The sequence below is a fragment of the Peromyscus maniculatus genome, chromosome 4 (assembly GCF_049852395.1).
Source record: "Peromyscus maniculatus bairdii isolate BWxNUB_F1_BW_parent chromosome 4, HU_Pman_BW_mat_3.1, whole genome shotgun sequence".
Classification (NCBI taxonomy): Eukaryota; Metazoa; Chordata; class Mammalia; order Rodentia; family Cricetidae; genus Peromyscus; species Peromyscus maniculatus.
Window position 1 is genome coordinate 82,456,166 of NC_134855.1, and position 14,422 is coordinate 82,470,587.

A 14,422-nucleotide genomic window follows, 5' to 3' on the forward strand; every position below is an offset into this window, starting at 1 on the left:
CAAAATAAATAGACTGAGGCTTATTTTTTTCTTACGAATGCCCTGCCTTAGCCTGGCTTGTTTCTAGCCAGCTTTTCTGAACATAAATTATCCCATCTACCTTTTGCCTCAGGGCTTTTACCTTTCTCTATTTTATATACCTTTCTTTACATCTTCCTCCATGGCTGGCTGTGTAGCTGGGTGGCTGATCCCTTGAGTCCTTTCCTCCTTTTCTTGCTCCTTGATCTTCTCTGTTCTCTCCTCTCTATTTATTCTCTCTGCCTGCCAGCCCCACCTGTTTCTATGTCTTGCCAAGCTATTGGTGGTTCAGCTCTTTGTTAGACCAATCGGGTGTTTTAGGCAAGCAGAGTAACACAGCTTCACAGAGTTAAACAAATGCAACATTAGAGAATGCAGCACATCTTTGTATCATTAAACAAATGTTCCACAGCATAAATGTTGTAACACATCTTAAACTAATATTCCACAACAGTAGAGGGCATTGGCCAATGTTCTAGGCTTTCCTCAATCATTATTTCACATTACTGCTTTTAGACAGGATCTCTCACTGAGTCTGGAGCTTAACAGTTGTCTACACGGGATAGTCAGCAAGCCCCAGGATCCTCCTGTTTTTTTCTTTCTCCCATACTGAAATTTAAATATGAGACACTGTTCCACAATTGTTCTGTGGGTGTTGGGAATCCAAAAATAGATTCTCATACTTTTGGGGCAAGCATTTTACCAATGGATGCACTTTTATGTTTAAAGCCAATAATGCTTAAAGTTTATTTCAGTTTATTTCAGTAATAAAGTGGCTAGATAGTATATAATTATAATATTAGATAATATAATAAAAGCAGTTAGATAGTGCTAAGTGTTGTTCTAATCTTAAATGGTTTTATAATAAAAAACCCAGAGCCAGATATCAGGGTAAAAGCTGAAAGATCAGAGAAGCAGACAAAACAGCCAGCCACTAGTTCTTACCTCTACAAAATCCTCAGTCTAAAGAGAGTGAGCTCCTGTTTCCTCAGACTAAAATCCTCTGAGTCCTCACCTGGAAGGGTCTCAGTTGAACTGCTTTAGTTCTTGTTTCCTCACACCTTATGTACCTTTCTCTGCCCTGCCATCATTTCCTAGTACTAAAGGCGTGTGTGCTTCCCAGTACTGGGATTAAAGATGTGTGCCACCACAGCCTGACTCTGTTCCCAGTGTGGCCTTGAACTTGCAGAGATCCAGAGAGACCTTTGTCTCCGGAGTGATAGGATTAAGGGTGTGTGCCACCACTGTCTGGCCTCTATGTCTAATCTAGTGGCTGGCTTTGTCTTCTAATCCTCGGGCAAGCTTTTTTAGGGCACACAATATATCACCATAGCTAAGTAAGGAATGTGTGTTATGAGGAGAAATGTTAATGATGCATGGGAAATCTGCCCATTTTATTTTTTCATTTTTAAAACCTTTTTATTGATTTCACATTATGCATCCCGATCCCATTTATCTCTCTGTCCTTTCATATCTGCCCTTACAACCCTCCCCCTAAAATAAAATAAAATTAAAATTAAAAGAAAAAAGTCTTGTCATGGAAGTAGTAGTGTGGCCCAGTTAGTCACACAGTATACCCTTTAGTCCATACATCTTTATTTGCAAGTGTTCATTGCAATGAGTCATTGGTCTGGCTAGATGCCTCTGGCTTCTGCTACACTATTGATACTGGGATCTCAGTGGGACTCCTCTTGGATATCCTGTTGTTGTCCTGTGTCATGGAGGTCCTGTACCTTTGGATCTGCAGGACTGGCCCCTTCACAGCTGCAGCAGTTCATAGATGGGGTGGATGTTGGGGTGGGCTACCTCATAGCCCTGGTAGCTATGGTGGTAGCTAGGTTGGTCAGCCTGCCAGATCTTCTCATCCTCACCACCAGGGTGAGCTTTCCAGCACTGTTCCTGACTGCTCACCTAATGCAGCAGACAGCAAGGGGCAGGGCTTGTTCTCCTGCTGTCACACCCTCAGGGCAGGCTTACCCATGCTTCCTCCAACAGGGCCAGCTCTACTGTGTTGCCCAGGCAAGGTTCAGGGCCCATTTTCCTGAGTGATGCAGCTGGTACAGAGCAAGGCCAGCTCTCCTATTCTCATGTCCCTGAGGCCAGCTCTCCCACCAGCCACAGGTGATGGTGGTGGTGGTGACATCTTTCCCTCATCCATGCCACCACATGGCAGATGAGGTGGGGCTGGGTCAGCTTTCCTCCTCTCAGGGTGAGCTCTACTGTGCTTCCTAGGCAAGGTGCAGGGCCTGTTCTCCAGAGTACTGTAGCTGGTAAGGGCATGACGAGCTCTTCCACCTGCTGCTGCTGGCAAGAGGCAAGGGAAGGGAGAATGTCACATGACAGACAAGTAGTGGAGCCAGCTCTCCTATATTCATACCCTTGAGGCCATTTCACCCATGCCCCTGATAACAGGGTCAGCTCCACTGTGCTGCCCAGGCAAGGTGCAGGGCTCACTCTCTCTAGGGCAGCCAGTAAGGAGCAGGGAAATCTGGCCATTTTTAATTAGGAGAATTCCTCGTTACTTGAGGCAATTCTTATGCACTGGAGGAAACACACAGTCTAACAGTTAGGGAAGAAGACTATGCAGTCATCTAGTTGAGACTCTTCTCAGATATACCTGTTCTATATACTGTAAAGATCTACTTGTTTATTTCATCTGAGTCTCATTCTCTCCATCCACAAAATCAAGGCAATGTCACCTACTTCCAGATTACTGAAAGTAAAATCAGATAGAGTTCCCCTGCTCCCCAGCCCAAAAGTTCCAGAGCTAAAGTGAGAGGTAAGGCTCAGATGCAGGTGCAAAGGACCTGGATTCAGCTCTCACACTCTGGACTTTCAGCAATGTTGCCTATTCAATAAAGCACTAACATATTTTACCCACCTTAGTACTATTTTATTACAAATTAAACTTTCTTTAGTTCTATAAAATTTTGTGTATTGTGAGTGGGTTGTAACAGCACATGCCTATAATCCCAGAACCCAGGAGGCAGAGACAGAATAAAAACAATGAAAACTTGAGTTTTCCCATATTTATCAGTATCAACAAAAATCCAGAAAGTAGGAATACCTTAAAAATACATATGTAACCATGACAGCACACACAATCTCTTCACAGGTTCAACTCAGACAAAATCCCAGTGCTGAGAAGGGGGAGTAGCATCAGGTCTCATCCCTGACTGAGAAGCTATTTGCAATTGACACCTGCTGGCAGAAGGAGTGTCAGATTTCTCCAATGGAGTGTCAATCACAGGCCCCGAGCTCAGGAGTAGTGATCAACATAAAGCAGACTCCATGTTTGTTTGTTTTATGTTTGTGTGCACACACTAGAGAGAGAGTGTGATGGAGACAGAGACTTTTTTGTTTTGATTATCATTTTTTTTGAGAGAAAGAGAAAGAACATGAAGTTGGGTGGGTAGGAAGGTGAGAAGGATCTTGGAGGAGTTGGGGAGGGGAGATAATATGTGAAAAAATTTAATAAATAAAAATCATATAATTTATAAGTAATTTTTTTCAACTTTATTAAAATCAAGGCCTGTTTTAGAAACTATTTGGAACTTTGCTTGCTTCGTGCTGGTCCTGGCCATGGCTAAAGTAATACAAAGTGACCCCCTTACGGGGTCTCTAAGTCCAGACACAATACTTTCTCTCTCTGGCCTTGCTGAGCTCTGTTTTTTGCCATTGCTAATGAGTCTTTGGCTAAGCACACTGTCCTTGACTGTGGCTCAACTATTCCTTTCACTTACATGACAAGTTCCTTGCAACCCCCTCTGCCCAGATGGTTTATAGATTCTGATTGGGTCCTGATGTAACAATTTATTCTAGATCTGCAGGAAGTAGGGTGTCCTAACATTGATAGAGTGACTTGAATGTGTTAGAACTGTGTGGGTATGCACACATGTGCTCATGCATGTGGAGTTCAGAGGTTGATGTTAAGGACCTTCCTCAATTGCTTTCTACCTTATTTTTTGAGATAGCATATCTCACTTAACCTGGAACTGTAATTCAGCTAGACTGACTGGCCAGCATGTCTCTACCTCTCCAGTGCCAGGATTATAAACATGCATGTCACCCTGGGCCTTTTTTCATATTATATTTAAAAATTGTTTGTTTGTTTTTCTAGTTTTTTGAGACAGAGTTTCTCTGCTTCACAGTCCTGGCTGTCCTGGAACTCACTTTATAAACCAGGCTGGTCTCGAACTCACAGAGACCTGCTTTGCTGAAAATATATTTTTAATTGAACTAGAATTACATCACTTTCCCTTCCCCTTCTTTCCTCCAATCCCTCCCAGCTATCCTCCCTCGAATCCCTTCCATGTGTCCTCCCCCTCTCACGCTGGCAGCCATTTTTCTTTATTATTGTTACATACATTTGTGTGTGCACAAATATAAATATATATAAATAGAACCTGCTGAGTCTGCTTTTGTGGTTAGTGTGTTTATAGTTTCAAGTCTGCTTGCTGCATTGGACAACCCATAAGGGGGGTCGTGCCCGGGAAAGGCTAGTTCTCCTTCTCCCAGCAATCCTTAGTTGCCTGTAATTCTTGGAATTGTTTAAGTCTTATTTCTGCAGCCATTTCTGGTGAGACTGTTTCACTTAGTTTCTCTTTATGGCCCTCTCTTCTCAGCTCCAGGTAACTCTACTTATGTTCTTTATCAGTGGGTTTACTTAAATTCTTAATATTTCATATAAATGGAACCATACATCACTTTTCTGCTTTCACTTAGTGCAATGTTTTTGTTTAGGTTTATCCTTGTTGTAGCATTTTTCAGCCTTGCATTCCCTTCTATGGTTGGATAATATCCCACTGTGTGTATATTCTATAGTTTATCCATTCGTCCATTGATAGGCATTTGGTTTCTACCTTTCAGCTGCCAATAGTGCTGCTATGATCACAATGCACACATACAAAAGCACCATTTCTAGGTAAAAGGACTCACATTTCCCTCATGGCAAGTGCTAGCAAAGAATGATTATTCAGAAATTTGGGCAAACAGGTAAATTAGGTATTCTTAGGGGCATATAAATAGACATATTTCTCTCATTAGGATAAATAAGGACAGATGGAGGCATCATTGTGTTTCTATATAATGTGTGATTTAAAAATAAGATCTAAAGCAAAGTGAATGCATGAGCAAGGTAAATGGTTTAGGTAACAATTACTTATGAAATGAAACCTCTTAAAAAGAGAGGAAGACGGACAGCAGCTTCGTATGCAATGTGCTACACTCCTGTTTTTACCCATAGATTTCTTGAAGCCTAACATAGTAATTTAGCTGCATTCCCATTAATATTAGTGGGAGTTTCAAAGTAAAATCCCCGCACATGTCTTTGAAAACGTCTAGGTCAAAGTAAACCGTTAATGAAAAGCTGTTCTTCACTTTCAGGGAAGTAGTTTAGAAAGCGCCTCCCTGTTCCTCACAGAAGTGCCGTGGAAGGTCACTGATTAGAGGTCATCAGCTCTAAAGCAAGAGCAAAAGAAAATGTATTAGAGAAGAAACGGAGTTTCCCCAAAGGGAAGAACACAAGAGTTCATGTTTCATGTTGTTTTGCAGTAGCAAAGGACAGTGGACCCTTTCAGTGGACCCTTGAAGCCAGGTGCATGTGATCAGGGATAGAGACATGCTAAGGTGAATTTTAATTAGGACTAAACTGTTGTATTACTCTTTCATAGCCTGAACATCTGTTCCCTTCAGAAATGATGATTTATGCAGGCGATCAGAGCAGACAGCTTGCTATAGCTTATGTCACGGCTAGTGGGAAGCTGGAGAGGCTGGGGGTAGCATTTCAGAAAACCAGCATCTAAATGGAGACTGGCCAGTGTGTATGACATAGGAAATAGGGATAAGGGAAGCATGATGTGTCCATCTTTAAATTCTGATGCCAAATACTGACTTGAATTTAAAAAAAAAAAAAAACCTATCTTCTAGACCATCTGTTGTTAACGAAGAAAGTGACTTGGACAATGCATGGGTTGATGCTTCCCACTGATGTCAAAAGACAGAAAACCAAGCCTGTACTTTCCAGAAGGATGAAGACACTTGCTCAGAAGACCTCAGTACGAATTCTAGTCTTTAAGAATGGCCTGGGGCAGGATGGGCATGAGATCACAGTGGGAAAGGAAACAATGAGAAAGGTAACTGTTCTGAAGTTGAATTATGAATCAAATTTCAAAGTTTATGTCTTTTGATGCATATTGACTTTAAATAACTGAAATATTAAGAAGGCTTTACATATTAACTAAAGTATTCACCTGTTTAGAAGTGTGCTCATAGCATTGACAACATGAATTATCTTAACAAAACTATGACATTTACTTGATCAACATAGTTGACCATTTTTCTAATAAAAAGTTACATTTATGCTAGGAGGAAGTTTCTAGTTGGTTCAATATTCTATAAGATATTGAAGCTAGTCTAACATATCTTCACATACCAAACTGCCTCTTTTCATTTATCACAAAACCTAAAAACACTGTGTATTCCTTGAAAGTATAAATAAACTCTGAAATTATGTTTAAAATAGTTACATAAATTTAAGGAATAAATTTGGATAGACCTGGGATAATTATGTAATAAGCACACTTAAAAACAATAGAGTTTGAAATACAACTTGTCATTTGAATGTGAACGTTTATCTTTTAGAAGTTTTTTGTTCTTTCTGGGTCATTTCTTTAAAAAGGTATCTATTTTCATCTATCTGTCTATCTATCTATCTATCTATCTATCTATCTATCTATCTATCTATCTATCTATCTATCAGTCTCTCTCTCTCTCTCTCTCTCTCTCTCTCTCTCTCTCTCTCTCTCTCTCTCTCTCTCTCTCTCTCTCTCTCTCTGTGTGTGTGTGTGTAGGTGCCTGTGGAGGCCAGAGGTGTTGACTACTACTGGAGCTAGAGTTACAGGCAGTTGTGAGCAACCTGGCAACCTGATGTGGGAGTTGGGCACCAAACTCAGTGCTCTTTCCCAGCACTATTTGCTCTTAATCACTGAGCCATTCCTCCAGCACCCCCCCCCCGCCACATCATCTTGGTTATTAAGGAACTAATGAGAATTTGAAGATATATTTTATAGGTAGATTTTAATTAATCTTAATCATCTTAGTGATAAGAGTAACTATAATTCTTTAGTTATATATTAGAGACAGGGACACAAGCATCATGTTTAGGTTTGCATTCTGTCTTTACTACCCATTGATTATGAGACCTCCCTCGGATTACTGCACTTCATTGGGCCTCAGTTCCATCACCAAAAAAGGGGAATAAAAGTATTACCCCTTCACAGAGTTGCTACAAAGAATCACTCTCATGTAGTGAAATGTCCCAATAAATGTTTCTTTTTTTTTCATCTTTAGGATTCATAAATACACATCTCATAGAAATTATTTTTCTTATTAGTAGAAAACCTTGCTATGAACTCAACAGTTATCTGTCTTTGGTATGCATACTTTCATTGTATGGAACTGTTTTAATTTGGATATTGCTCAAAACAAATGAATGGTTGGCTACTTATTTTATGGTTGTTTTATAACCACAGTCACTAAAGAACATTGTGCCTGCTAGTTTTATGTCCACTTGACAAAAGCTAGAGTCATTGGAGAGCAGGATGAAAAAGATATGGCTTTGGCTAGCCTGTAGGGAAATTTCTCAATTAGTCATTGATAGGAGAGAGCCCAGATCATTGTGAGTGTGGTCACCCCTGGGCTGGTAGTCTTGGGTTCTATAAAAAAGTGGGTGAAGCAAGCCATGGCTAACAAACCCATAAGCAGCACTCCTCCATGGCCTCTGCATCTGTTCCTATCATATTTGATTTCCTGTCCTGACTTCTTTTGGTGATGAACAGTGATGTGGAAATGCAATCCAAATTTACTTCCTTTTCCCCCAAGTTGCTTTGGTAATGGTGTTCATCACAGCAATATTAACACTAACTAGGATAAGCATCTACCAAGGATGTAGGAAGTCTGGCCTTTATTTCCTTTTACCTGCAGGTTTAGATTATGAATAAAAGATGACATATTAGTCAATAGATCAAATTGTAAAGATTACTGTAACGTCTTCCCCAGAGATTCTGAAAAATGAGGAAGGATATATATCTTTTAGATTATTAAAATATAGTCACTCTTGTAGATAGGCACTGGATTAGAGATCATCTTGAGTTTAGTTCAGCCTGTAATTCTACATGGTGGTCATAAAAATGAATTAATAATCATCTTACAGGGACATGTTCTTAGCTGAAAGTTTGTATATAAATAAAACTGTGACTTCTGTTTTTTGTCATCACTAAGCAAGTTATTTAAAATAGATGATAAAGAAATTAATTTTTTTCTTATAATTTGTGGAGTTTAAAGAAATTTTATAATTCATAAACCTCATGATAGAACATTACTCATATGTTTGTAATATATTTGCCTAAATATAATTTGAAGAGTGAGGTTAAAACCAAAACTATGGGTAACAAAATGCTGGACTATGGGTAATGAAATGCTGGCCTTGGCAGTAAGAACATGTTGGAAAGAAACACTAAAGATAGCTTGTAATTTTTCAGTAAGATTTTCATTTTGAGAGCACTTTTGATAATCATAGGGTCATGCCCTACTTATAAATGAAATAAATGTGAACTAAGGAGCAGAAATAAAGAAAGGATGAAGAAAAATGACTGAGGTCAGGTGGTAAAATAAGGTGGTTAACTCAGAAAAGTCCTCTGAGAGTTCAGGATTCAGCAAAGGAGGAGGCTGCTTTAATAATAAGTGTGAAATCAGCAGAAAATCTATTCATTTTTAATGAAGTTAAGTAATTAAGAAATTTGAAATCAAGGCCAAGATAATAATATTCTCTAGTAAATTCTGGAGTACTGGAAGTATTACATATAGATTTGAATCTATAATTTGCTACTTTTAGAATTCCTAGGCACAGCTTTAGTGAGCACATAATACCCATAATTATAGGATACTTCTTAAATGTGTGTATTCATGGGGTGATAAAGGTATTTCAAATCTGTAGTCATGAGATGTCAAGTTAATGGAAAATGAAAAGCTTCAGATTTTTAACTTTAAAACTGGTGGGAAAGTTTTATTCTTCCCCAATAGTCTCTTAGATTAATTGTCAAAGACATATTAAATTGTGTGGATATTACATACAAGAACATCTCCTTTAAGAAAAATGCTTTTTCCTCAGAGATTAATAATTATTTCTTATTTTCACTTCTTGTTATATAAACTTTATTGATGTCGTGAAATTATACTTTTGAAGAAAACAATGAAAAATTAATGAAGTGAATGAAACAATGCAGGAGGTCCCTGCTCCCCTCACTCCAGTTTACAGTGATTGTTCTGTGGCCTCTGTCTCAGGGTCTCTCATCACCTCCAACCTGGAATGGCAGTCTTTTCCTTTCTCTGTGTACATTCCTCTTTCCTGGTTCTCAAGCTCCCCTCTGTATGCATTCCTCTCTTGTGCATACCTTTTTACTTCCAAAGAATGAAATTTCAAAAGGTAATTTTTTTTCCAGATCTTGAGAGATAATTGTTCCCCATAAATTGCTGGTTATTCAGTCAGAGTAGGTATTTTTTCAGTGTATAAAGTGACATCTTTATCTCTTGAGCTGTTTGTTGGATTATCCCTTTGGCAATATCCTTTTTCTTTACTCTTACTGTTCTGATTTTGTAGTTTCTACTTTCTAAATGTAAGTCATATGAAATAAACAGAGTTTTCCTGTCTGGGAGGTTTAGTTTGATGATTTTTATTAATTTAGTTTTTACTTGACAATTTCATACATGTGCATAATATATACTGACCACTCCCTCCCTTCACTCCCTCTCTCCTTTCTACTACCTCTGTCTACCTGCCCCGTATCTGTACTCTCCTGTTTGTGTGTTTTGAGATCCACTGGGTTTATGTAGTATCTCCTGAGTGAGAACACAACTAGAAGTAAGTATTCATCAGCAGTCAACAGTTCGGCAGAGAGGAGTGTCCATATAAGCTCCTCCCCTTTCTATGACTAATTATTGACAGTGAACTACTGAGTTTGTGATTGTAGTGTTATATGGACTCCAGAGGACAGTGTTTCATAGTCTTCACCCTCTTCAGGTTTTGACATGTTTCCTACTCCCTTTTCTGCTGTGTTCCCCAAGTCTTAGAGGGTATGGTGTAAATGTTTATTTAGGACTGAACACTAAACCACTGTTTATTCTCAGCATCTTGGGCAGCTATGACTCTGCCTTCATGCTGCTCACTCTAAAGAGGGGCTTCTCTGATGAAGGCTGAGGGTAGCTTTTGTAAATGTGTGTGAACGTACACAGTGAGAAGACAGTTTAATGCTATGTTAATTTAACCTCCCTAATTGAGCTTGTGACCTCACTAGGATTGGGCTGGACTGGTCTTGTAGTATCAGGTATGAATTTCTTCTCATGGTGTGGACCTCAAATCCAATTGAAGAGCAGTTGGTTATCCCTATAACAATTTGATATTTGCAATGGATTTTTAAATAAAAGTTATTTCAATAATCTCTTTTTATTATACTTGACAGTTTTTGGAGAGTCTCTTGATATTGCATATTCTAATGTGAAGAAAACATAACATCATATTAATTAAATAGGAAGAGACTACTTCCTTCTGCCACACTTCCTACAAGCAGTGTTCTCATTTATGATACACAGAACATCTTCAATAGACTTCTCTGGTTTCCTGTATAGGATTCATTCCACTCTGAGTCTGTTGAGTTGAGAATGTCTTTGCCGTGGAGCTGGGAAATCTAAATATTCACAAATATTCAAATGAGTCCCAGTACCACTAAGACTTAACAACTCTCCTTCCATTGGTTTTCAATATTTTTGCTCTTAATTAGTGCATAAAGCAGTAAATATTTATGGGTACCATGAGATTGTTATTTTGATATGTTATATAATAATCATATCTGTGTAACATTGTTTCTTCAAACAATTCTTAGTTCTTTGTGTGAAAACATGGAATTTTCATAGTGCTATTTCTTGGTTTTTCTATGCTTCTTATATTGTTGATTGTTGGAGAAGAAAAAACTAATTAACTCCATAGGAAGTAAGACTTCAAGTTGCTAGATTATAATAAACACATAGTTCAGAAATCAGGAATTGAAAACACCTGCAAGTTTGCAGAAAAAGTCGTCTATGTATAGGAAATATGCTTTAGAAAATATAAATATGGTCTTGGATTCATATGCAAACATTTCATTAATTATTCTTTTATGTTATCACTGAATGTTCATGTAAGTATTCAAGCAACTACTTATTATATGTCTTGATATAAGTCATAGGATTTATGAGATGTCTTTAAACCACAGGAAAATCCTGACTTCTGTTGTTTTCCACATTCATTAATTTGAAAATAATTCAATAAGCTTAAACAAATAAAACCTTAAGGAAAAATTTAAATTTAAGAAAGGCCTAATTCAATTAAAACTATAATACTGTGAGTACATAATGTTCATACATGTAAACCAGTGGCTGTACAAGCAGAGAGTTTCCAATAATATTGGCAAAATAATTTATAGAACATTTAGAGAGATTAAAAAAGAAGCACCTGGAGTAACAAAGTTTGATTAAGGATGCTGAACATGGGTTCCGACAGGGGAGGTCATGCATAATTAGTGTGCTGGAAGTTCTCTAAGAGCTTTTTATGAGATTTGAGGGAAATTTTATTGATACTAGTTATTACTATTTTAAGATCTATGATTTTTCACCTTAAATGTTAAAAATCTGATTTTAAAATATGATGGCATATTTTTAAATATAGAATTTGATAACATTTTATTCACAAGAGGCTGTAAGCCAATTGTCTTTTCTTATTTAATGTAAAATTTGAGAATTATATAATAAGAATTTTTATAATGTTTTAAGTAATTATGATTGGATTTTTTTTGTGGAGTTCAGACTATATATGAAATAAAAAAAATAAATTTCATTCTAAATATTAATTTAGCTTATAGGTTATAGTTAAGCATAATCATTAATATTAATTATGGACAATACAAACAAACAATACATTGAATCTGAACAGATAAAATTTATTTTTTTGCTTTTCTTGTGGTTTTATTTTTATGTGCATTTTACATGTGTAATACTTTTTTTTTTTTGGCTTTTCAAGACAGGGTTTTTCTGTGTAGCTTTGCGTCTTTCCTGGAACTCACTTGGTAGCCCAGGCTGGCCTCAAACTCACAGAGATCTGCCTGGCTCTGCCTCCCAAGTGCTGGGATTAAAGGCATGTGCCACCACTGCCTGGCATGTAATATCTTTTTATGCCTAAGAACATTAGTATAAATATGATGATTAGATTCAATTAGCCTCATATGTACCCAATCACTAAAGTTTCTTGAGGACTTTTACCTGGTTTCTAGATAACAAAGTCCCAGATGAAGTCACCTAGTCATACACCTTGAAACACTGAGACTTAATTCTTTAACTGCTATCTATAGTTGGAACAGTTGGAACTAGAAATTATTCTCTAGTGTCAGAGGAAGGGAGCCACTGACCCCTCACAGCCTACCTCTGCTGTTGAAAACCAGAGAGCATCTGTTGCAAGATGGCCCCGAGAATTTTGACTTAAGATCACCATTATTAAAGCAGAACTTATAAATATTTTCCTCCTGGTAACATAAGGAAAATAAGAAACTACTTTGATTTTCCACAAGACAGTTTTTTTTTTTTTTTTTTTTTTTTTTTTGGTTTTTCGAGACAGGGTTTCTCTGTGTAGCTTTGCGCCTTTCCTGGAGCTCACTTGGTAGCCCAGGCTGGCCTCGAACTCACCAAGATCCGCCTGGCTCTGCCTCCCGAGTGCTGGGATTAAAGGCGTGCGCCACCACCGCCCGGCTTCACAAGACAGTTTTTAAGGTCAGTTTTTGAAAATAAAAATCGTATTGGGCTCACAACTTTTATTTATTTTTAAAAGTAAGTTTTTGTTGTAATGTCAAACTAGTATAGATATACTTCTTCCTATGTTCTGATCTCAAATGTGCTCTCATTTAAAAATGGTGTAACATAAGCATTGAAAACAAAATCAGCAGACTTTTTTTTTTCACTTGAATGGAAAAGCTTGTGTCAGAGAAGTCATCATCTTCTAAACTACTGAAAAGGGGGACAAAGTAGTAATTATTTTAGATATTAGGAAAAGGGAGCAGTAGATGTAATTCCCGAGAGAAAGGAGGAAATAAAAGTGAGTCTTACACTTTACCCGACCACTGATCTTCAGTAGTTTACAGATCAGCCTAGAGAGGGAGAATCCAAGAAAAGTGCAGAGGTGCCTGTGAGCTGAAAGCAGACATGGAAAGCTCTGAGAGGCTAAAGTGGCTGGAAGTGTACAGAGCAGGGTTGTCAGGAAAGAGTTAGTTATCTGGAGAATAGTTAATGAAATGGACATTGGGGTCTCCTTTTACATGGGGCTATTAGGCTGCTTACCTATAGTCTGAACTCCACAGTTACCAGAGAGAGAACAGCTAATGGGATAAAAAAGGAAACACAGTGGGCATACATGCAGGGTAAGGAGACATTAGCTCTCTGACATCTGGAGAGGAGAGATCTTACTGAACTTTTAGGGCATTTGTGAAGCTCCTAAAACACGTAGACTGTATCCAAGAGAAATGTAAATCAATAGAAGTTGACAGCAAAAAGAGTTAACAGAAGACTATTCAAAACCTATGATAAATTTGATTAATGCATTAAAGAAAAATATGAATATTATGTGAAAAGAAATGGAAGCTAAAAACAGAGCTAATGAAAAGGCTCTGGGGACATAAAGGAAGAGGGGGTTGGAAGAATGTAAGAGCTGGAAGATGGGAAGGAGACCCATGAGCTCGTAGCCACAGTGCCTGTTTGCACAAGTGCTTCCCAAGACTGGCTTCACCAACAGTCCGTCTAGGTTGAGGGAGGGACCCATGAGGCCCCACCCCTCCCAGAGGAGCTATAGACAGTTAAAGTTTGCAGAGAGAGAGAGAGAGAGAGAGAGAGAGAGAGAGAGAGAGAGAGAGAGAGAGAATCATATTCCTCAGTGGTATAGCCACTGGTGTTTAGCTGTTCAAGAGCATAAACTTCCCAGACAAAGCATTTTGAGACAAAACCCTCCAAAAATATTAGTGAGCTTGTTTTGTGTTGGCCATCTACTGCTGGGCTTGGGGCCTTGCCTTAAGAGTAATTTATATACCCAATGAGACTCCATTGGAGAAAACTAATTTTTCCTTTGCAAGCAGTTATCAATTGGAGATAGCTTCAGGGCTAGAGATACGGGCTTGTGCCAACTCTCTCTCAGCACTGGAATGTCATCAGGCCCAGACCCATGAAAGCCCTGTGCATGTTGTCATATTCTCTGTAAGTTCATATGTTGCATGGGTTCTGCCATGTTTGGAAGGCCTTGTTTCCTTGGTGTTCTCAATTCCCTCTAGCTTTTACA

At 38.3% G+C, this 14,422-nt stretch overlaps 1 protein-coding gene across 9 annotated transcripts in view; it reads left to right on the plus strand.

Annotated features, from left to right (window-relative positions):
- Dcdc1 (doublecortin domain containing 1) overlaps positions 1-14,422 on the plus strand; it is a 404,056-nt gene that overhangs the window by 54,297 nt on the left and 335,337 nt on the right. For 8 of the 9 annotated variants that reach the window (XM_076570234.1, XM_076570233.1, XM_042275867.2 and 5 more), the window contains exon 5: positions 5,947-6,152. The exons of the other annotated variant lie outside the window; for it this stretch is intronic. In XM_076570234.1, coding sequence (XP_076426349.1) covers positions 5,947-6,152 — 206 coding nt within the window. The remainder of the gene's footprint in view (positions 1-5,946; positions 6,153-14,422) is intronic. 9 annotated transcript variants of the gene reach the window in all.